The sequence below is a fragment of the Grampus griseus genome (genome assembly GCF_964374135.1).
Source record: "Grampus griseus genome assembly, chromosome: 1".
NCBI lineage: Eukaryota > Metazoa > Chordata > Mammalia > Artiodactyla > Delphinidae > Grampus > Grampus griseus.
The window spans coordinates 155,485,040-155,508,291 of record NC_139017.1 but is presented as its reverse complement, the minus strand read 5'-3'; the positions used below and the strand labels follow the sequence as shown (position 1 = coordinate 155,508,291).

The 23,252-nt window shown below is 37.2% G+C and overlaps 1 protein-coding gene across 7 annotated transcripts in view; it reads right to left on the bottom strand.

Annotated features, from left to right (window-relative positions):
- The window catches only part of ZMYM6 (zinc finger MYM-type containing 6), a 43,371-nt gene that overhangs the window by 3,369 nt on the left and 16,750 nt on the right, over positions 1-23,252 (bottom strand). For 3 of the 7 annotated variants that reach the window (XM_082662239.1, XM_082662238.1, XM_082662240.1), the window contains exons 7-15: positions 18,847-18,997; positions 17,807-17,922; positions 16,713-16,988; positions 16,390-16,540; positions 13,403-13,575; positions 12,104-12,254; positions 10,744-10,878; positions 9,928-9,968; positions 1,125-1,269 (exon numbers count right to left, since the gene is read on the bottom strand). In XM_082662239.1, the coding sequence (XP_082518365.1) occupies positions 1,125-1,269; positions 9,928-9,968; positions 10,744-10,878; positions 12,104-12,254; positions 13,403-13,575; positions 16,390-16,540; positions 16,713-16,988; positions 17,807-17,922; positions 18,847-18,997 (1,339 nt within the window). Of the gene's footprint in view, positions 1-1,124; positions 1,270-2,890; positions 4,233-7,812; positions 9,014-9,927; positions 9,969-10,743; positions 10,879-12,103; positions 12,255-13,402; positions 13,576-16,389; positions 16,541-16,712; positions 17,335-17,806; positions 18,230-18,846; positions 18,998-23,252 lie in introns of those variants that run through there. The other 4 variants (XM_082662243.1, XM_082662244.1, XM_082662242.1 and 1 more) reach the window with 4 other exon arrangements.

Below are 23,252 nucleotides of genomic sequence, written 5' to 3'. Positions count from 1 at the left end.
GATATACATTATATACATCCATACGTTATATATACTGGAATCTATGCATCCATTAAGAATCTCAACGTATATTTAAATTTACGTTGATGTGGAATGATGTTTTCGTGCAATGTCAAGTGAAAAAGTAGTTTACAACAGTATACAGAAAACATCCTAATACTTAATCTAGAAATTCAAAAATGTATAAGCACACACATACCCACATATACAGCTGTCCACAGATCCCTTACTACCTTCCACATGTGAATGTGTATTTAATATAAATTCATGTAAACAAAGAGTGTATCATTTTTACAGGAATATAAAACAATCAAATTTACTGAGGAAGGAAAAGAGAATTCTCCTTGACTCCTACCAAAAGAAAGGCATCCTACATAAAAACTCATGGTTAGCTGTTGACAGACTAAGCTTTTACTTTCATCTTTTGGCTGCGCCGCACAGCACATGTGGGATCTCAGTTCCCCAACCAGGGAACGAACCCGCACCCCTCGCACTAGAAGCGCAGAGTCTTAACCACTGGACCACCAGGGAAGTCCCCCGACTAAGCTTTTAAATATATTCTATGAAGTAAAAGTAGCATTAAAAACAAAAATCAAAAAATGTTTTGGGCAGAGTAGCCTATAAAAGTAACTGAAAACATAAGGGTAGTGGGATTAAAAGCAGTTAACATGGATTGGGGCAAGAGTGTACAATATTTTCAAGTATGAATTCAAATAATTTTCCTAATCACCAATACCTCAGACATATAATTATACTCTTAGTAAGTCAATTCAGTATTTAAAAAAAGAACCAAGGTTAAATCACTAATACTTTTAACTAAATTCGTATCTTAGTAATTATAATAGCCTGTCTATACATTTGAAAAGCAGTGCACATGTACAGAAGATGCTTGTCCACTCTACACATAATGCTTTGCGTGCATATGGATTCAATTCAGTAGTTATTAGTGTTAATGACAATAAATACAAAAGGAATCAATTAGATGTTCAAAGTATGTGATCCAAGAATTGTTTTCACATTTAAGAAATTGTCAATGACTTTCTTTTCCTTTCTTAAAAAATCAAAAACAAGCACACAAAACAGAAAACAAACTTACTACATGTGGAAAGCACAACAACACATACCTGTCTGACATTCCTTGTGTTGTGTATGTGGTTTGCAAGAGGTGGCCTTGGTCTGTGTGACGGGTTTGCACAATAATGCTTTGTTCTTTAAAAGCTTCAAAGACTGGGAAGACAGAAGTTTCATGGCATCTGTCTGTGTACTTCCCTAGTTAAAAAAATCCAGAAACCAGAGAGATTTTTTTTAGTACCTTCTCACTGACTAATATTGCTATCAGTTGAAAGGTGACATATATCAAGAGAAATATAATTCTCTAAAAGAGTGGTACAAGAAAGTTGCTTTGGAAAATATATACTAATTCCTAATTCTTCAATCAGTATCAGTACCATTTATTGATTTAAAAAAATACTCTGCCAATAATAAGTACAATCAAAACAAAGAAAACAATCTGATTAGGACAATTGGCTATTCAGAAAACTTAGCTCCAACTTCAGACCATATGCAAAAAAATATTCCACATCGATTAAAGACCTCAACGTGAAAAAAATAAAACTTTAAAATCAATGGAGAATTTTCAAATAACCAGAACTCAGAGGAAGTATTCTTAAATAAAGCACAAAAGAGTTAAAAATATAGTAGAAAAGGTTGATACAACTGACCACCTTGAAGTTTTAAGCTTTTGCAAACAAAGCTCTTAAAGGGTGAAGGATAAACAACAGAGTGGGAGAATGTATTTAAAACATGTTCTTTCATTCAGTAAACATTTACTGAACGTTTACGACAAGCCAGGCACTGTCCTTAGACCTGGGCATACAGCAGAAGACAAGACAAAGTCCTGCTCTTATGGGCCTTACCTTCTAGAGGGAGACACAGAATATAAACAAGTAAAACAAATACATAATGTATAATTCCAGGTAGTAATAACTGCTATGAAAGAAATAAAGCAGGATAAGAGAATGGAGAGTGACAGCGTGGAGCAGAGGTAATTCTGGAGTAAACATTTGAGCAAAGACCTTATGAATATTCAAAAGAGCATGTCATGCAATGCCTGAGGTCAGAGGATTCCAGGCAGAGGGACTGAGATGCAAAAGACCTGAAGTGGGAAAGAGCGTGACATGCTTAAGGAACATCAACAAGAACAAGGCTGAAATAAAGTTAAGCCAGGGCTAAAATGATACATTTGGAAAGGTCGGCAGAAGCCAACTTGTATAGGACCTGGAAGGTCTTAGTAAAAAAAACAACAGAAAATTAGGATTGTACTTTAAGCATGATGGGAAACCACCGAACGGTACACAGTAGCCTCCCTCATCTGCAGTTTTGCTTTCCTTCGTTTCAGTTACCCATGGTCAACTGCAGTCTGAAAATATTAAATGGAAAACTCCAGAAATAAACAATTCATAAGTTTTAAATTGTACACCATTCTGAGTAGCACTATGGAATCTCTTGCTGTCCCATTCTGTCCTGCCCAGGAAGTTAACCATCCCTTTGTCCAGCGTATCCTGCCCATTAGTCATTTAGCAGCCATCCTGGTTGTCAGCTTGATTGCCGTGGTGTCACAGCGCTTCTAGTCAAGTAACCCTTATTTTATTTCATAATGGCCCCAAAGTGCAAGAGCAGTGATGCTGGCAATTCAGATATGCCGAAGAAAAGCCCTAAAGTGTGTCCTTCAAGCGCAAAGGGAAAAGCTTAACACTTCATCACAACACCTACGTTTTTCACCTCACTTCATCACCTCATATCACCACCACAAAGGTGAATACAGTACAATAAGGTATTTTGAGACAGAGATCACATTCATATAACTTTTATTATAGTATACTGTTATAATTGTTCCATTTTGTTATTGTTAATCTCTTACTGTGCCTACTTTATAAATTAAACTTTATCATAGATATGTATGTATAGGAAAAACATAGTGTATATATAGGGTTCGGTACTGCCCATGGTTTCAGGCATCCACTGGGGGTCTTGGAACGTATCCCCCACGGATAAGGGAGTACTACTGTTATTTAAATTTACTTTTTAAATAGGTGATAGAGGCAGTAATTTTGAATGACGTAACAATTCAAAAGGTATAAAAGTGTATACATGAAAAGTAAGTTTTCCACACCTGTCTGCCATCTATCCAGACTCAGTCTTGAACACAGTGTTCCCAGTTTCGTATACATCCTTCTAGAGATGGGCTATGTAATTAAATAAGTTGCTTCTGACTACACATGGTAGCATATTATTAGCAAGGCTCAGCACCTTGCTTTGCCACTTAGCGAACTATCTTGGAGGTATTTTCATAAAACTTTATACAAAGCTGCCTAGTAACAGCTTTATACACTGAATGTACTATATGTAATTTGAAGAGTCCCTGCTGCTAAACATTTAAATGTTACAAATCTTTTGCTATTATAAACAATGCTACAATAAATATCCTTACATACAAATTGATTCTTCATGTGCCAGTATATCTGTAGACCAAGGTCTTTCTCTTTTCCTGCAAAAGCTTTCTTGTTTCCATTGGGTCCATGGCTTGGGAGAGGGCTCCAGCGTGGTTAAAAAGCTGCCTAGTGGCTGCAGGAAGAGGCTCAGACAGAAGCCCTGACACCGGAGGATAACAGAGGGGCCCCTCAAAGGCAGCTGGGCTGGAGGCTCCTAGCCCTTCTTGAGTTGAGGGTGGCCCCCTCAAAGATATACTCGCCCAGCCCAGCCTAACACCAGCCAGTGTGTCAGGTGGTGGCCCATCTTCTTTATGAGTTTCATCTCCTCATCTATGAAGTGATTCTCCAGGACGTCACAGAGATGGGGGTCTGCACAGGCAGAACCAGGGTATGAAGATCCAAAAGGGCCTGGTTCAGGCTCTTCTCCACAACCATGGTGGCTTCCATGGCATCCAGGGTTTTACCCCACTCATCTTGGGACAGTTTCTGCACACCCTGGAAGAGGATACAGCCACTGCGCTGGTTTTGCATCTTCAGGAGACTCGGAAGAAGTGGCCCACACTCTCCAGAGCCACATGACCACGGTGGAAATGGATGCTCAGAGAGTGGTACGTGTAGGAGGCCAGCAGAGGCAGGCTGACCAGGCGATTGACGGAGGCCTCCACCTTAGTGGAATAATTCTGACCAGTCTGGGAGTTCTTGGTTGACTGGCAGTAAGGACGATGAATGTGCAAAATATACCTGAAAGATAAATTCTTAAAATTGGAGTTCCTGGGTAAAACGGTATTTATGTTTTAAATTTTAAAAGGTTTTACTAAATTGCCCTCTGTAGCAGTTTTACCAACTGCCATTGGCAATATGTAAAAATGCCTTAACAGTGTAATTCATCATTTTTATCTTTGCCATCTGATAAAACTGTAGTTCTAAATGGCATTTCTCTAATCTTGAAGTTGAATTATGTTTGCATGTGTTTAAGAACTATTATTTCCTGGTCTGTAAACTGATGGATCATACTTTTGCCCATGTTCCTAATGGGTGTTGGGTCTTCTTACTGACTCACAGACACTCTCTACATATGGAAAAAAATAGCCTTTTATGGCATAAATTGCAACCTTGTTTTTTTCTGTGTCTTTGCCTTTGAAATGTAGTTGAATTTTCCTTACAAATCTTTTATGGCTTTTGGGTTCTGTGACATATTTAGACAGACTTTCCCCACTTCTGCACTAAAATTCTTTCCTATACTTTTTCCTAGTACTTCCATTATTTTTTAAAACTTAAAACTTTTCTCCATCTAGACATCATTTTGGTTTAAGAGGTAGAAATCCAACTGTATTTTCTTCCATATGTCTACTCAGTTGTCACAACACTATTTACTGAATAATCTAGATCTCTCCTACTGATCTGAACTGCCACCTAGATTGTTTCTAAATTCGCATATATATATATATATATTTTTTTTTTAGGTCTATTTCTAGACTTCTTTTCTATTGAGCTGTCTATCCATGGCTTCTTGTTGTTTCAACTACGTAGCCTTATAAAGTCTGTTGTATAACTGATTCACTTTGCTGTACACCTGAAACTAACACAACCTTATAAATCAACTATACGCCAATAAAAATTTTAAAAACATTTTTTTAAATTTGTAGTTATCCTATAGTTTTGGGAACTAGATCTTCCCCTTCTCTATTCTTCTTTTTTCAGAATTTCACTGAAGGTTTTTAAAGCACTGGAATGACAATCTGATTTGCGTTTTAAGATGATCATTCTGGCAATAGTGTGGAGAAAAAAACTGCAAAGGGCAAAAATGGAAGGAGGAAGACAAGTAGGAGGTCACTGCAATGCAGAAGAAAGGTGATGGTGGCTCAGACTAAGAAGACAGCAACAGGAGTGATAAGAAGGAACACTGGAGAGGAAGTGTGGGGGAAATAAAACAGCTCTGCTTTATTTGAGATGGCTATTCACAATCTAAGAGTAAATGTCAAGCAAGCAGTTGGATGGATACGTGAATCTAGAGCTCAGAGGTCAAGGCAAGAGAAATAAATCTGGTAATCAGCCACCATCTAGGTGGTTTAAAACCACAGGACTATAATGAGTCCCCTACAAAGAAATGTAGATTGACAAAAGGAACAAATGATTGACCTAGAAGTTGAAGAAGGTATTTCAAGGAATGAAGGAGAGATCAACTGTATCAAATGTTACTGAAAGGATGAGTAGAGTAAGAACTGAAAATTGACCACTGGATTTGGCAAAATAAACACTGATGGAGATCTTGACAAGAATAGTTTCAGTGGAGTGGTGCAGACAAAAGCCTGACTAGAGTGAGCTAAGGGAAGATAACAGATAAGGAAATGGTGGCAGCAAGTAGAGGCCACACTTAGAGGAGTTTTTCCAAAATGGAGAGCAGAGAAATGGGACAGTAGCTGAAAGGTCATGGTGTTAAAGAAGGATTTTTTTCAGGTAGGAAAGATTACTGCATGTTTTTGTGTTGGTAAAAATTGTAAGTAGAAAGGAAGGCAAATCCAGAATATATAAAGAAACCCAGGACTTCCCTGGTGCAGTGGTTAAGAATCTGCCTGCCAATGCACGGGACATGGGTTCAAGCCCTGGTCCAGGAAGATCCCACATGCCGCAGAGCAACTAAGCCCATGCACCACAACTACTGAGCCCACAAGCCAGAACTACTGAGCCCTGCGTGCAGCAATGAAAACCCAATGCAGCAAAAACTAAATAAATAAAAATAAACATATTAAAAAAAAGAAATCCATAAGAAAAAGACAAACACAAATATGGGGAAAAATTAAAAACAGGAAATTCAAAGAAAATTCAAATGTTCAAAAACAGAAATATAAGCAAACACACTAGTAATCAGTGACATGTAAAATAAAACAAGATATTACTAAACAGACTGGCAAAAGAAAGTTTAAATCTGACAACATAAAATAACAATAAGGCTGTGGGAAATAAGTACAAAAATAAACTGCTGGTGGGAATGAAAACTGGAACAGCCACTCTATAGGGCAATTTGAAAACTAAAAATGCAAATGCACTTTGTCGCCAAAATTCCATAATTCCATGTCTACACTAGACAAACACCTGCACACGTGCACAAGGAGACACAGAATGTCCACTGTAGCAGATATTTTTGATAGTGAAGCAATCTAATGTTTATCAATAGGCAATAGATAAATAAAATATGGTCCCTATATACAATATTATACAGCAGCAATGGGAATGTAACAAATCTATTAAATATCACATGGATATTTTAAAAAATAACATTATTTTCCATGGATGTGTATATATGAATGTGAAAGATTAAAAATGGTCTGAAAGGACACATACCAAACTCAGAACAGTAGTTGCATCTAGGGTTGTGAAAAAGGACTGAAGGTAGTGATTCATTTTTTAAAAAGGAGAAAAAAGGGAGGGTAGAAGAAAAAACAAAAAAACTGTGAGCTAATAAGCCAAATCTATCAATGGTTAATTCTGGATAGAGGGAATACAGTAGAACAGGGAGTTGGCAAAATACGGTTCATGGGCCCACCACCTGTGTTTGTAAATAAAGTTTTACTGTTCCAGTGTTTTACTCACTCATGTATTGCTATGGCTACTTCTGCACTACAATGGCAGAGGTGAGGAGTTGTAACAGAGACTGTATGCCCTGCAAAGTCTAAATATTTACTCTCTAGACCTTTATAGAAAAAGTTTGCTGACATTTGCAGTATATTCTCTTCTTTGCACTTCCCTGTATCTCACCTTTCCCCCAAATTTAAGACCACTTAAATAACCTGAAGACATTCAGACCAAAGTCCCAGAGAAACAAAGAAAAAATTCTAAAACTGTCAGGTTTTTTTAATCATAAAAATACTACATTATTTATTATTATACTTTTTATAGACTAAACTGAAAATATTAATCAGAACTATTCTGTAACATAGTTTAAATGATTGGTGAATTACAGAAATACTCCATATAGGGAAAACATATGTAGGGCAGTCACATTTAATATGAGGGATGTGTTCCTGAAAATCCTGAACAATTCAAAACCAACATAATTCAAGACTAATTGTCCCACACATATAAAGTAGAGGAGGGATGCATTATCAGAGTCATAAGCCTATAACCAATATAGAATATTTTTATAATACATATTAATAATACTTATTAATATAAGGTACATTAACAACGATTCATTATACAGTTAGGCAGTTAATAACAAAATTATTAATTCTACAACATGGTGATCTATTAATAATGTAATTTTAAGATATAATTTAATGTACAATACATAGCATACATATAGACACAAAATTAACTTACTGATAGTTCATTAACTAATGTAGTATACTGCCTGAAAATAATTAAGTAGAGTTATCACCATCTTCCAACAACACTAATAATGGGAGAGTTAAGAGATATCGAACTAAGTAGGATAAACTATCTCTCCACATTACGGCGAAAGCTGGTCTGATTCCCTGGAAGACTTTTGCTAAAGAATGAATCTAATGAATCTAACGTGGTTTGTTTTTTTTTTCTCATTTTTTCTTTTTTCACTGAGGATTTCTTGATATGCAGACACACTGTCCGTCTTTCGCCTTGCCACTGTGGAACCGCAATCCACATTTGGATCATCTTCAAATATAGCAACTGGTTGCTGAAATATGGTCAAAAGTCTATGCCAGTCACTTCACTGCTAGTTGATGTGTTAAAGGCCCAGGCTAATTGCTGGGGCCCTCTTCCTTTGTTTTTCTAATTCTAGCAAGTCTTCCTTTATTAATCCCTGGGCAACAACCCAAGCAAAATTTCAACATTCCTTTCAACAACCTTGCACAAATTTACCTTCTTTACCATTTTCATAGCTTTTTTTTTTTTAATTAATTCATTTAGTTTTGGCCATGTTGGGTCCTCGTTGCTGCGCGCGGGCTTTCTCTAGTTGTGGCGAGCAGGGGCTACTTTGTTGCGGTGCGCAGGCTTCTCATTGCAGTGGCTACTCTTGTTGCGGAGCACCGGCTATAGGCGAGAGGGCTTCAGTAGTTGTGGCTCATGGGCTCTAGAGTGCAGGCTCAGCAGTTGTGGCTCACAGGCTTAGTTGCTCCACGGCATGTGGGATCTTCCCAGACCAGGGATTGAACAAATGTCCCCCGCACTGGCAGGCGGATTCTTAACCACTGCACCACCAGGGAAGTCCCTTATAGCTTCTTTATTAGCAGATGTTATGGTGTCTTCCAAGTTAAAGCCTCTTTAAATTCTGGTAAAGCTGAAATGTTTTGATAGCTTCAGTGTTAGCAGATATAGCTGGCCTGCTCATTTTTGTATTCTTAAAACCTTGGTGGGCTTTAAAATTGGAAAGCCAGCCATGACTTGCAGTAAACCTTTTTGTCTCAGTGTCGCCTCCTTTCAAATCATCAAAAATACTTCATGCCATAGCACAGATGATAGCTTGGCCTTAGGGACGCATTATGGCAGCACTGATTTTGCAGCTGTGTTGCCAGGATTTCTTCCATTTATTCCATTATCCTTGCCTGGTTACAAGATAATTTTGTGAACTAAAGAATGTACCTGCTTTAATACTGCTTTGGGGTTTTTTGAGCATTATCTCTAATACTCTGCAGGGTGCACTCTCCTAAATTAACAGCATGAGATATCATAGCAATGGTCTGGCCTTCTTCACAAAGTTTTATCACATCTAACTTCTGCTCCAAATTTAGAATTTGGGGCACATTTTTTAGTATAGCAACACCACTTAATGAACATGAATGACGCTGTTATATGATATCAATATTTAAAAAAAGATTTGAATTGTATCAAGAGCAAATGTTAAGAGAGCAACACAACAGTCACTGAAAACATTAACTCAAGATCTGACACATTAGGTTCGTGTGATACTGATAAAGGATGATAGGAATTTTGTTTTCCTGCTAAAGGGATGCTGACATAGGACAACAATGAGATAGTCTGCAATTCTTTCAGCCTGCCAGATTTGAAATTATATATTTCTTTAAACTTTTTTTTAAATCTTGGGAAGTTTCACAATAAAGTGGGAATTTAAATATATTTTTATTTTGCACTATTTTCAGCCTCACATAATTCAAAGATGCATAAAACAACAATATACTGAACTTTTTCAAGAGACCTTCTAGTCTAAAAGAAAAATACTTGAATGTAGTAAAAGAGAAAAATAAGCAACCAGACGGAATTAACAAGTATTTAAAGAAACTCAGGAACCAGAACACAAACAATAAAATCAGGAATGCATTCTTATTAATGATCTAACTTTAAGATTCAAAAACAAAAATCAGTGTATAATATATTACTCTACTTTTTAAAAAGACTAAGCAGCAAATAGACATGAACTCAGACATATATTAGAAGGCTATATCCAAAATGAAACTAAACCCAAGGGGCATTAATCAGGAAAATATTTAATAAAACTTACATCTTCAATGATCTTTGCTGCCTCTTTAGTATTAACTGCACCTGTTATAAATTAAAACATACATTATCCCTAGAATATACAGAAGTAAACACTAAAACCAAGAGGTTACTTTCCTCTTGCTAAGGTGGTCTACAGCCTAGTCCAGAATTTCTCAAAAAGTGGTACAAGGAAACTTGGCATCAATACTACCTGGGGTGCTTGGTAAAGGTAGGGATTCCTGGGCCTAATCCCATCCTACTGTATTAGAATCTCCGAAGGTAAAGGCAGTGATATTAAAATCAATTGGGAGATTGGGACTGACATATATACACTAATATGTATAAAACGGATAACTAATAAGAACCTGCTGTATAAAAAAATAAATAAAATAAAATTCAAAAAAAGGGCTTCCCTGGTGGCACAGTGGTTGAGAGTCCGCCTGCCAATGCAGGGGACGTGGGTTCGTGCCCCGGTCTGGGAAGATCCCATATGCCGCAGAGTGGCTGAGCCCGTGAGCCATGGCCGCTGAGCCTGCGCTCCACAACGGGAGAGGCCACAACAGTGAGAGGCCCGCGTACCGCACAAAAAAAAAAAAAAAAAAAAAAAATCAAAAAAAAGAGATAAATAAATAAAATCAATTGGGTTCTTAAAAAAATAAACTATACATGCCACTTCCTTCCCTATACATGCCACCCTGCTTGCTACCCAATTCCCTCAGAGACAGAGGGGCATGTTTCCTCATATAAACATATATGTAAACATTACCAATAAGAGCTATTTACCCTAGACAACACTCACCTCTACAGTCTACCCAAATGCCTTTACATCAAGTCATACCTTTTAAAACAACATTCTCTGTGAGCTGGGCAGGAGATATTTTTGCCAATGACACCACATTGGTTATAACTGGTATTGTACTTGTCCTTGCAGAAGAGAGCTCCACTGAAGCAGTTTGTGCCTTAGAAATATTTACTGATTAAAATAGACAAAAAGGTAAGACCTAGTATAAACAAAAGGATCACACACACACACTAAAAAAACCCTGTTTAACAGCTAAGTTTCAAGGTACAATGCAAATATCTAACTCTGTATAATGTTGGGTTGGGTGATTCTGTTCAGATTAGTGTTCATTAGGACTTAAAGGGTACCTGATTCTCTAAAATTATAAACTTCAACTGATACTTAATAGGTGAAAATACAGGTATCAGCTTCAGGATTAACCGGACTTTTCCGTTAGTGAATACTAAAATTCCTACACCTAAGCTTGATTCAAATAAAAATTTAACATGCGAATTTTTATAAGTAAGTTGGTGATGTAGCTGTCCATCCACATAAAAACAGTGACTTTGTTAACCCACATTATACAATGAAAATTCTACCACCACCCTAACTGGTCTTACGGAATGAATGATAACACAAAAGATTAGTGCAAGGCATATGTGATTAAGGTGATGATTAATAAGATTGCAAAGGCAGACAAAGGCCAGACTTTAATGTCAAAGCACATGAATTCTGTCAATTCAGCAGCATGCCAGGCTTTGAGGAGAGAACATAACATCAGATGTTTTTAGTCTAACTCAGAGAAGTGCTACTTCAGAGAGCTACTTTCAGAACATGCCACATATCTATTCATCTGGATATTCTGACCACATTAGCTGTCCTACTTGCAAAATTATTTTATTCTTAGCCAGGAAAAACTTCGCTACCTGTGAAGAACTGGTCTACTTTATTTTTTCTGATATAATTAATGTGTTGTTCTTTTTTCCTTGGCTACAAGCAAGCTCTGGATCAAATCTGACACCAGTCACAACAACCATATTAACATACTTATATCCTCTTCCTTTGTTTGCCCTCATGTTCTGTTTTTATTTCTGGTTTATTAACTGAATAGCATATATCCCTTAGTGTAAGTTATTTATGTACAGATAATTCAATCAAAAGCAATCAAATCTAATTTTCCTACAAAATCAGTGCTTATATGTTTACTGATTCCTTGGTGTGTTTGATTTTGATAGCAAAAGGCATCAGGATTAATTTTCCCTCAAGAGCAATCTTTAAGAATTCTTACAGGAAAATTTAAGGAAATTCAGGCTATTTGACTCCAGTGAAATTTGTTTTATTATATTATTTACAACTGTGTGTGCTGATAGTAACTTAGGACTGACATAAAGACCCCCTTAGCCAAGTTTAACTTTACCTTTATTTTGTGACAGAGGGTCATTCATAATTTGCTGACGATGACAAAACTCCATGACACAAAATAGGTTACAGAAATGTTTGATGTTTCCTCGCCATTTTATGGACTCACTTAGCTTACCCTGTCGTTTACAACCATCACACTTGGCCATCTGAGAAAGAAATGTAAAACAGGATAGGCTTAAAACTGTAAAATAATGAAAATATAACAATAATCATAAAATCGGAGGAACTATGAAAACAGGATACATGAGTCAGTTGAGATCACAAAATGTAAGGTTCCTACCTTAAGACACTGTACTTAAAAATATATACACTATTTGTTTCGTATAGATGCCCTCAATTGAGAGGATATAAAAGTTATCTCCTGTTTTCAAAATTACTGATGAAGGAATCTAAAGATAGGCTTTTTTTTTTTTAACGTTAAGAGGTAGCCTACTGCAGTATAAAGAATATGGGCTTTGGAGTCATAAAGATTTTGACTCATTCAACAAATATCTAACTAGATATCCTTCGTCTTGAGCATTGAGATAGGTCTTGGTCATATAATTATGAAAAAGACCCCCAAAGAAAGTTATATGTTAGGAAGGTAGACAAGTAAACAGGTGATCTCACTGGAATGTTACAGGTGCTGTCCATCACCTACCAGCTTCTTCAGGGGCACATTACTTAACCTCCCTGGACCTTACTTTTTTTCCTTATTTATAAACAGGTAATACTATACCTACCTCTTAGGATTGTGGTGAGGAGTAAATGAAATAACACTTATGAAGCACTGGACATGTATTAGTGGTTCAATTAATTATAGCTTTCGTTGTTAGCCTTTCAAAAAAAAAATTTTTTTAAGAAGGCAGGTGAGGGTTAAGGAGGTCAGAGTCATTTGACCTATGAAGTGAGAACAAGGTCTGACTTCAAATTTCTCAGAGTAACTTTCTGAATGAGAGAGCAACTTAAGGCAACATAACTATGTAAAGTTCTAACTAAAAAAAACCCAAAGTTATAAATAAGGTCCGTGTGCCTTATAAGAAAGCAAAAATTAAAGGAACATATCTTCAAACAACAACAAAGTCTCCCGAAATTCTATACTCTTTTTTTTTAATTCTTTTATTTATTTATTTTAATTCTATACTCTTTACCCCAAAGATTTCATGTTTATATTCAATTGAATTTTGCTTTAGGAGCCCATAATTTATTTATCCAATTCTAAACACCCAATTTTTCTTCACATAATCTGAATATATTTCAAATAGAAAATAATTTGTATGAACTTCAGAAAGCCAAAGAGATATATTACATTTACCTGATAAAACAGAACAGTAAATTTGGTCATGCAGTCTTCACAACAAAACTCTTCTAACTTGCCCTCCAATCGATTTTCTACCAAATTAGGGGATGTCTGTGAACAATAACTGCACATCTTACAGTAGTTTCCCCATCGTTCTCCAAAGTCACGGGCAGAGAGGAATTTGCAAACTGAGAACCAGAGGGATAAAAGCAAGAAACATCAAGTTTATATAAACTTGAAGACAGTAAAGTGAGTTTCTACAGTCTTAGATAGCAACTTTAAGCTAATTTCTAAATACTTGACACAATTATTTGCCTCTAGGTTAAAAGACAGTCTTATCTATATTCACAAAACAAATATATCACTTTTGAAACATATACTCTAAATATTAGGTCGTCTATATTCAGAAACATCAGAGGTATTGGGTTGGCCAAAAAGTGTCTTCAGTTTTTAAGTAAAAATAAAAGACACATTTTTCATTTTCACCAAGAACTTCATTGAACAACGTATTCACCCTTTTGTTCCACTACCTTCTGACATTTTTCAGGCAACTTCACAATTCCATCTTCACAAAACTTTTTTATCTTTTTGAGCAAAGAACTGTTCAGGTGCCTTTTACTGTCTTCCAGGAAAATGAAATTTTTCCCATTAAAAGAATTTTGTAAAGACCAAAATAAAAGGAAATCCGAAGGTGCAATGTCTGGTGAATACAGTGGATGAATCAAAACTTCCCAGCCAAGTTGTAACAGTTTTTGCCAGGTCATCAAAGAAACATGCGGTCTTGCGTTATCCTGATGGAAGGTTATGCGTTTTCTGTTGACTAATTCTAGACACTTTTCATCAAGTGCTGCTTTCAGTTGGTCTAACTGGAAGCAGTACTTGTTGGAATTAATCGTTTGGTTTTCCAGAAGGAGCTCATAACAGAGGGCTCCCTTCCAATGTCACCATATACACAACATCACCTTCTTTGGATGAAGACTGGTCTTTGGTGTGGCTGGTGGTGGTTCGTTTTGCTTGTCCCACAGTCTCTTCCATTCCACATTACTGTACAGTATCCACTTTTCATCGCCCGTCACCATTTGTTTTAAAAATGGAACACTGGGACTTCCCTAGTGGTGCAGTGGTTAAGAATCTGCCTGCCAATGCAGGGGACACAGGTTCGAGCCCTGGTCCGGGAAGATCCCACATTATCACGGAGCAACTAAGCCTATGTGTCACAACTACTGAACCTGCTCTCTAGAGCCCATGAGCCACAACTACTGAAGCCCACGTGCCTAGAGCCCGTGCTCCGCAGCAAAGACAAGCCAGTGCAATGAGAAGCCTACGTACCACAACGAAGAGTAGCCCCTGCTCACCGCAACTAGAGAAAGCCCGCGCACAGCAACAAAGACCCAACGCAGACAAAAATAAGTAAATAAATAAATTTATTTAAAAAAAAAGAGAAAAAAGCCAAGTTCAAAAAAACAAAACAAGGGCTTCCCTGGTGGCACAGTGGTTGAGAGTCCGCCTGCCGATGCAGGGGACACAGATTCGTGTCCCGGTCCGGGAAGATCCCACATGCCGTGGAGTGGCTGGGCCCATGAGCCATGGCTGCTGAGCCTGTGTGTCCGGAGCCTGTGCTCCGCAACAGGAGAGGCCACAACAGTGAGAGGCCCGCGTACCGCAAAACACAAACAAACAAACAAAAATAAGAACGTCTTCCTTACGTTTAAGTAGAGAATTGCATGCGGAAATACAGTCAAGGTTTTTTTCGCTTAACTTATGTGGAACCCAAACATCAAAGCAATTAACGTAAGCAACGTGGTGCAAATGATTTTCAATGCTTGATTTGGATATTTTGAGTATGTCAGCTGTCTCCCGCGTGGTATAATGCTGATTGTTCTCAATGTCTCAATTTGATCACTATCAACTTCAACTGGTCTACCCAACCGTGGAGCATCGTCCAGAGAGAAATCTCCAGCACGAAACTTCGCAAACCACTTTTGACACATTCGATCAGTCACAGCACCTTCTCCATACACTGCGCAAATCTTCTTTTTGTGTTTCAGTTGCATTTTTACTTCCTTGAAATAATAAAGCATAATATGCCAAAAATGCTTTTTTCTTCCATCTTCAATATTAAAATGGTTACATAAAAATTCACCGATTTTTTTATTTTTTTAATTTTTGCCCGTGTCGGATCTTAGTTGTGGCACACAGAATCTTCGTTGAGGCATGCGAGATCTTCTCGTTGCAGCACGCAGACTTCTCTCCAGTTGTGGCATGCGGGTTTTCTCTTCTCTAGTTGTGGCACGCAGGCTCCAGGGCACGTGGGCTCTGTAGTTTGCGACACACAGCCTCTCTAGTTGAGGTGCGCAAGCTCAGTAGTTGTGGCGCATGGGCTTAGTTGCCCCGCGGCACGTGGAACCTTAGTTCCCTGATCAGGAATCAAACCTGTGCCCCCTGCGTTGAAAGGTGGATTCTTTACTACTAGACTACCAGGGAAGTCCCCCAAAATTCACCAATTTTGATAAGTCTTTTTTTAAATGCACGCTGATATGACAGCTGTCACATACAATCTAACAAAATTGTTTCGAATGAAGTTAAAGAAAACTAAGTGCTACAAGAGCCATCATACAGAAAAAAACGAAGCAACCTTTTGGCCAACCCAATATAAAAGTTTCTTAAGCCAAGAAGCAGTAATTGCCTAAGTACCCTCTTTATGAATGGGTGCAAAAACAAAAAGATCTCTGAAGTCATAGCTAAACTTACAAAGAGATTTTCTATATACGAATACCATTGACCTAATTATATTTTGAAAGTTTTTCTTTATTGAGATTATTATAACATTTAAAAGGATAGAATTTAAAGTGAATTAAGTATAAACTCAATAAAAAAGCTTCAAATTATACTTCATAAAAGAAATTACTTGAAAATTAATTGTGGATTAACAGCTCAACTCATCATGAATTACTTCATAACAACCATATGCTCTGCGGCCAAAACTGAGCTTTTTTCTTTACCTTCACTACAGAATGGCTTATCAACCCCTGAGAATCGTACAGTCTCCTTTATAATTTTCTGCAGTTTACAGTAGTCACACATTGCCATAACTTTATTTCTCTTTTTGTATTCATCAGAGCAAATCTTGCCACAAAACAGAAACATTTTACCCTGCAGAGGAAGAACAGTCATTAATATCTAATTAAATTAAACAGTTGCTTTATTGTTAAGAAATCCTTTTCTTTCTCATTTCAAAGCAAACCAAGGGACTGTCAAAGATGAAAAGACAAAAATACTTCTTTAGATAAACTCATATTCAATCCCTTCCACGATCTCTCTTTACCTTGTAGAAAAGAAGTTCTGGTTTTGTGGCAAACAGATGGTTACAGTGCTGACACTTGAGTTTAACAACTGTATGGGTTAAAGCAACTTGCTGGGACTGAGCAGAAGGAGGCTGGAGATTGGCTGCGGCAGAGCCACTGACGGAGCTGGGCGAAACGGCAGAGGTGTTACCTCCTCCTGCTGACACTGCTGACCCAGAGGGTGGACTTACAACCACTTGGCCCTGAGACAAGGGCACTGCTGAAGAGTTTGTTCCTTTTGGCTTGTTAAATACATTCTGAATGAATACAAATAAGGCAAAGATTTTATCAACTGAGAAATAAGGTAACTTGATCAATTTCATTTTCTCATTTTAATAAATTAATTCCCCCCAAACGTTTCTTGAAAATTTTATTGAGTAGTTCACAGAAAGAGTTGAAATGGCATACTTCCAGAATAGGACTGAGAAATGCAACATTAAAAGATTGAGGACTAAAATTCAGGCTTTCCAGACAAAGATCTCTAGTACATGACTAATTAATAAATTAAAGCAGCCCTCTCCTTTCCCCCAAGATACCCCTTCACCTGCACTCCCATTACCAACCAGCCTCTCATGGCTATTAAGAGCACAGTGGCCACCAGTAGTCTCTTTCTCCCTGTGCCAGGGATACTACATCAGGCATCTTCCCACCCAGGAGGATGGGAAACTCTACCCTTTCCCTGTGTATCAGAGAGAAGAGAATGGGACAAGTACGTGGAAGCTTCCATATCCACACCAGGACTCATTATGTATCTGGCCCAGGATGAAACGAAGGGACACATGAGCACATCACCATGCCACCTATCCAAACCATAGCCTAGCTTCCATTCTTTTGAAAGGGAGAGAGCCAAGGGAGAAAGTGGGAGAGAAAGGTAGTTTAGGTGAGCACTCTGAATTAAGAAGGACTGAGGGTCAAATCTTGGGCTCAGACATTTTGCAGAAATGACCTCTTGGATCACAGCTGAATAGAATTTTTTTCTTTCTAACTTAATAAGCATGGTCCTTCAGCAGTTAACATTTGCCATAGACCAACGCCTAAGAGAACTGCAAGGGTAAAGTACTACCTTAGCTCATACCTGGAAAGCCACCACACAACTGGAGCTGCAGAAGCTGTATATAGTTCCATTGGACATGGCTAGGTGATACTGAGGGACTGCTGAGGTTTTGCAACTATGACACAAAACCTGGACACCTTGGTAGCAAAAAATAAAAACCAATGAGTAAGTTACACAGATGAACAAATGATCCAAAAATGTATTAGGAGAGTAAAAAAACCAAATATGCAGTAATATGCAAAACAAAAAAGAAGGAACTTTACAATAATATGTAAAGCTAACCTCAATTAAGTCCCACTTACGCAAAAATTAACTTGGAACTTATACGTGTTTTTTCTCTCTTTTCACATATGAAATTACAAAATAAATACTTCAATCAAGAGAATCACTGAAAAACTTTGTCACTTAAAAATCAGCTCTTGGGCTTCCCTGGTGGTGCAGTGGTCGAGAGTCCACCTGCCGATGCAGGAAACGCAGGTTCGTGCCCCGGTCCAGGAAGATCCCACATGCCGCAAAGCGGCTGGGCCCGTGAGCCATGGCCACTGAGCCTGTGTGTCTGGAGCCTGTGCTCTGCAACGGGAGAGGCCACAACAGTGAGAGGCCTGCGTATCGCAAAAAAAAAAAAAAAAATCAGCTCTTTGTGGGACTTCCCTGGTGGTCCAGTGGTTAAGAATCCGCCTTCCAATGCAGGGAATATGGGTTTGGTCCCTGGTGGGGAAACTAAGATCCCACATGCCACGGGGCAACTAAGCCCATGCGCCACAACTATTCAGCCCGTGTGCCACAACTAGAGAGAAGCCTGCACACCACCACAAAATATCTCACATGCTGCAACTAAGACCCAACGCAGCCTAAAATAAATTAATTAATTACTTAAAAAAAATACTGCATGGATCCTTCAAAGAAAATAAAAATAAAAATCAGCTCTTTGAAACTAAAATGACCTTGGGTCTTTATTTAACCACATAGATCAGTTTAGTTTGTAACGAAGTGAAAGAAAAGCAGTCACATTCTTCTTTAACAGTTACGAAATCTATAAATTTATCAAACTTAAACATTACCTGAAGAAATAACTGTCTTAACTCTGTAAGCAGATAAGCAATTAATAGAGCAGAAAAGCTCTGTTTTTCCTGAGTCGTTCGTAGTCTCAATCATTTCAGCTGAGGGCCTCAATGATTTCCCCAAGGCATATGGAGGAGTTTGGGCTGAATTCTATTAAAATAAAATAAGATTTAGATACCTAGTACAAGCACACGTATATATATATGGTTTAAGGAAAGAAAAATAAAATCTACCTACAACCAAAGCCTTTGGCTAAAATATTTGAGCATGACAATGATAGCAGCTACACTAAGTACAGACTTTCCTAAAAGTTGGGATGTAGGAAAAATAAGTTCTTTCAGACAATAATACAGGCATACCTCATTTTATTGTGCTTCACTTTATTATGCTTTGCAGATACTGCATTTTTTACAAATTGAAGATCTGTGGCAACCCTGTGTCTATCAGTGCCATTTTTCCAACAGCATTTGCTCACTGTGTCACATTTTGGTAATTCCCACAATATTTCAAAATTTTTCATTATTATTGTATATTTTATGGTGACCTGTAATCAGTGATCTTTGATGTTACCACTGTAACTATTTTGGGGCACCATAAACCACGCCCATTTAAGACTAGCTAAATTGATAAACGTTGTATGTGTTCTGACTGCTCCACTGACCAGCTATTTCCCATCTCTCTCCCTCTCCTCAGGCCCCCTATTCCCTGAGACACAACAATATTGAAATTAGGCCAGTTAATAACCCTACAATGGTCTCTAGGTAGTCAAGTGAAAGGAACAGTTACACGTTTCTCACTTCAAATCAAAAGCTAGAAATGATTAAACTTAGTGAGGAAGGCATGTGGAAAGCTAAGAGAGGCCTAAGGCTAGGCCTCTTGTGCCAGTTAGCCAAGTTGTAGATGCAAAGGAGAAGCTCTTGAAGGAAATTAAAAGTGCTACTCCAGTGAAGACACAAATGATAAGAAAGCAAAACAGTCTTACTGCTGATATGGATAAAGTTTTAGTGTCTGGACAGAAGATCAAACCAGCCACAATATTCCCTTAAGCCAAAGCCTAATCCAAAGCAAGGCCCTACCTCTCTTCAATTCTATGAAGGCTGAGACAGGTGAGGAAGCTGCAGAAGAAAAGTCTGAAGGTGGCAGAGGTTGGTTCATGAGTTTTAAGGAAAGAAGCCATCTCTAAAACATCAAAGTACAATGTGAAGCAGCAAGTGCTGATGCGGAAGCTACAAGTTATTCAGAAGATCTAGCTAAGATAATTAATGAAGGTGGCTACATTAAACAGCAGATTTTCAATGCAGATGAAATAGCCTTCCATTGGAAGAAGATTCCATCTAGGACTTTCATGCTAGAGAGAAGTCAATGCCTGGCTTCAAAGCTTCAAGGACAGGCCAACTCTCTTGTTAGGGGCTACTGCACCTGGTGACTTTAAGTTGAAGCCAATGCTCATTTATTATTCTAAAAATCCTAGGGCCCTTAAGAATTATGCTAAATCTACTCTGCCTGTGTTCTATAAATGGAAAAACAATGCCTAGATAACAGCACATCTGCTGACAACACGGTTTACTGAATATTTTAAGCCCACTGTTGATACCTACTCCTCAGAAGAAAAGATTCCTTTCAAAATATTATTGCTCATTGACAATGCATCTGGTCACCCAGGAGCTCTGATGGAGATGTACAATGATATTAATGTTGTTTTCACACCTGCTAACAAATCATCCATTCTGCAGCCCATGGATCAAAGAGTAATTTTGACTTTCAACTCTTATTATTTAAGAAATACATTTCGTAACGCTATTGCTGCCATAGATTGTGATTCTTCTGATAGAGCTGGACAAAGTAAATTAAAAGCCTTCTGGAAAAGATTCACCATTCTAGATGACATTAAAAGCATAAGTGATTCATGGGAAGAGGTCAAAATATCTACATTAACAGGAGTTTAGAAGAAGTTGACTCCAACTATCATGGATGACTTTGAGGGGTTTAAGACGTCAGTGAATAAAGTAACTGCAGATTGGTGGAAATAGCAAAAGGACAAGAATTAGAGGTGAAGCCCGAAAGATGTGACTCAATTTCCACAATCTCAGGACAAAACTTTAATGAACAAGGAGTTGCTTCTTACGGCTGAGCAAAAACAAGTGGTGTCTTGAGATGGAATCTACTCCTGGTGAAGATGACTGTTGAAATGACAACAAAGGATTTAGAATATTACATAAATTTAGTTGATAAAGCAGCAACAGGGTTTGACAGGATTGATTCCCATTCTGAAAGAAGTTCTACTGAGGGTCAAATGCTATCAAACAGCTCTGCATACCACAGAGAAATCGTTTATGAAAGGAAGAGTCAATCCATGCAGCAAACTTAATTGTCTTATTTTAAGAAACTGCCACAGCCACCCCAGTAATCACCTTCAGTAATCACCACCCTGAGCAGTCGGCAGTCATCAACATCGAGGCAAGACCCTCCACCAGCAAAAAGATTACAACTCGCTGAAGGCTCAGAGGAATGTTAGCATTTTTAAGCAATAAAGTATTTTTAAATTAAGGTATGCACATTGTTTTTCTAAGACATAATGTTATCGCACACTTCACAGACTACAGTATAGTGTAAACATAACTGTTATATGCACTGGGAAACCAAAAATTTGTGTGTCACTTTATTGCATTATTTGCTTTATTGTGGTGGTCTGTAACTGAACATGCAGTATCTCTGAGGTATGTCTATAAATGCCCTCTCTTTCTAAAGGTGAAGAAAAGACATAATCTATCTAAGTTAGTTATCTAGTAAGCTGCTTTCCTAGCTACAGAAACTGGATGAACTCAATCACATGTCTCTAAAACTCTTAACTGATGAAATGTCTATAAACACTATTTTAGAATTATTTAAGGATTAGCTCTTTACTTTTTGAAAGGACCCACATAGACCTGAAACATACCTCTTTCAACCAAGAATATATATCAATTATATATATAATATGTATATATATAAATTATATTCGTGTGTATGTGTATATAAGAATTGATACATATAATCTTGCTTTATCGCAGTGGTCTAGAACCAAACCCACAATATTTCTGAGGTATGCCTGTAAAATGTAAACTGAAAAATATTAGTAACTACTCATCTATATTAGCAACAACAAAACACATTAAAAGTAATAACTAATTAGTCATAACATACTTCTCTCATCACAAATAATCAGAGAGGACCAAGTAATCCATGAACCGAAGGACCACCCTCAGGACAGACCTGGACATCAATCTAGGATAGAGTCTACCACCTTGAAGGTTACTTAACTAGGAAGACTCTTTATCAGGAGATAGAAAAGATGTTTAATGTATATTAGGAGATTCTACAGAACTACCTGTAGTTCAAGCTGAGTTTCATAATAAAATTTGCCTGTAAGGTTATTCATGTTTTAAGAAACAACAACAATAATAATGCTACCATTTATATAAATTACCAATGTTATTACTTACTGAGTGCTTACCATGAGCAGGCCCCACACTAAGCAATTTACATACACTGTACCATAAAATCCTTTCAATAACATAGTGAGATACTTTAAAAAAATTATATATATATTTTTAATTTAAACAAACTTTAAATTAACAAATAAAGTAGGAGACTAAACTTACTTCATCTGGCTCCTAAGTCCAAGCTCCTAACTGCTACCCTGTCACTGACACAATATAAGGTCTTTTAGTAATGAATTAAATAGGGAAGTAAAAGGTAGGAAAATATAAATTGCAAAGTTACAATACATAATCTTCCTGGTAAAAGACGAACATCATTCATGCAGTTGATAGGGTATAATACCAGTAACAAAATCAGGAATGGAAATGATTTTTGGAATACATATATATATGTATATATATATACACACACACATATATATAAAACATGGATTTTATTCTTGTGAAAGTAGTAGCCAGACTGCAAAAAGTGGCTAAGTTTCTAGAAAAGAGATACTTTCCAAAGATGAACATCTATTACTCAAATAGATGCTCAAAGGAATTAAAAATAAACCAAACATCCTAACTGAAAAAAACTTTTAATTATCATTTATACCTGTTTAAAAAATAACTTTTTAAAGACCCCATATTATTCAGCAATAATTAAACTGACACAAATTAATATATTTAGTAACGAAACTAATAAATAAAAATTAGCTAAAATTTTAAAAAGGCAGTTGGAAAATAGAAAAAAGAAAACAAAAAAGCTACAGTATTCTAATAAGGCAATGTTGCCAGAATAATTACAATTCATTCCAAAACACATTTAAAATATATATTTTCTAAAAGGAAAAAGATGTTTTATATTTGCTGATTGTATCATCTTTTAACTCTTGGTCATAGTTTATTCACAATAATATGGGGTTTTCTTCACTATCAATATGTCA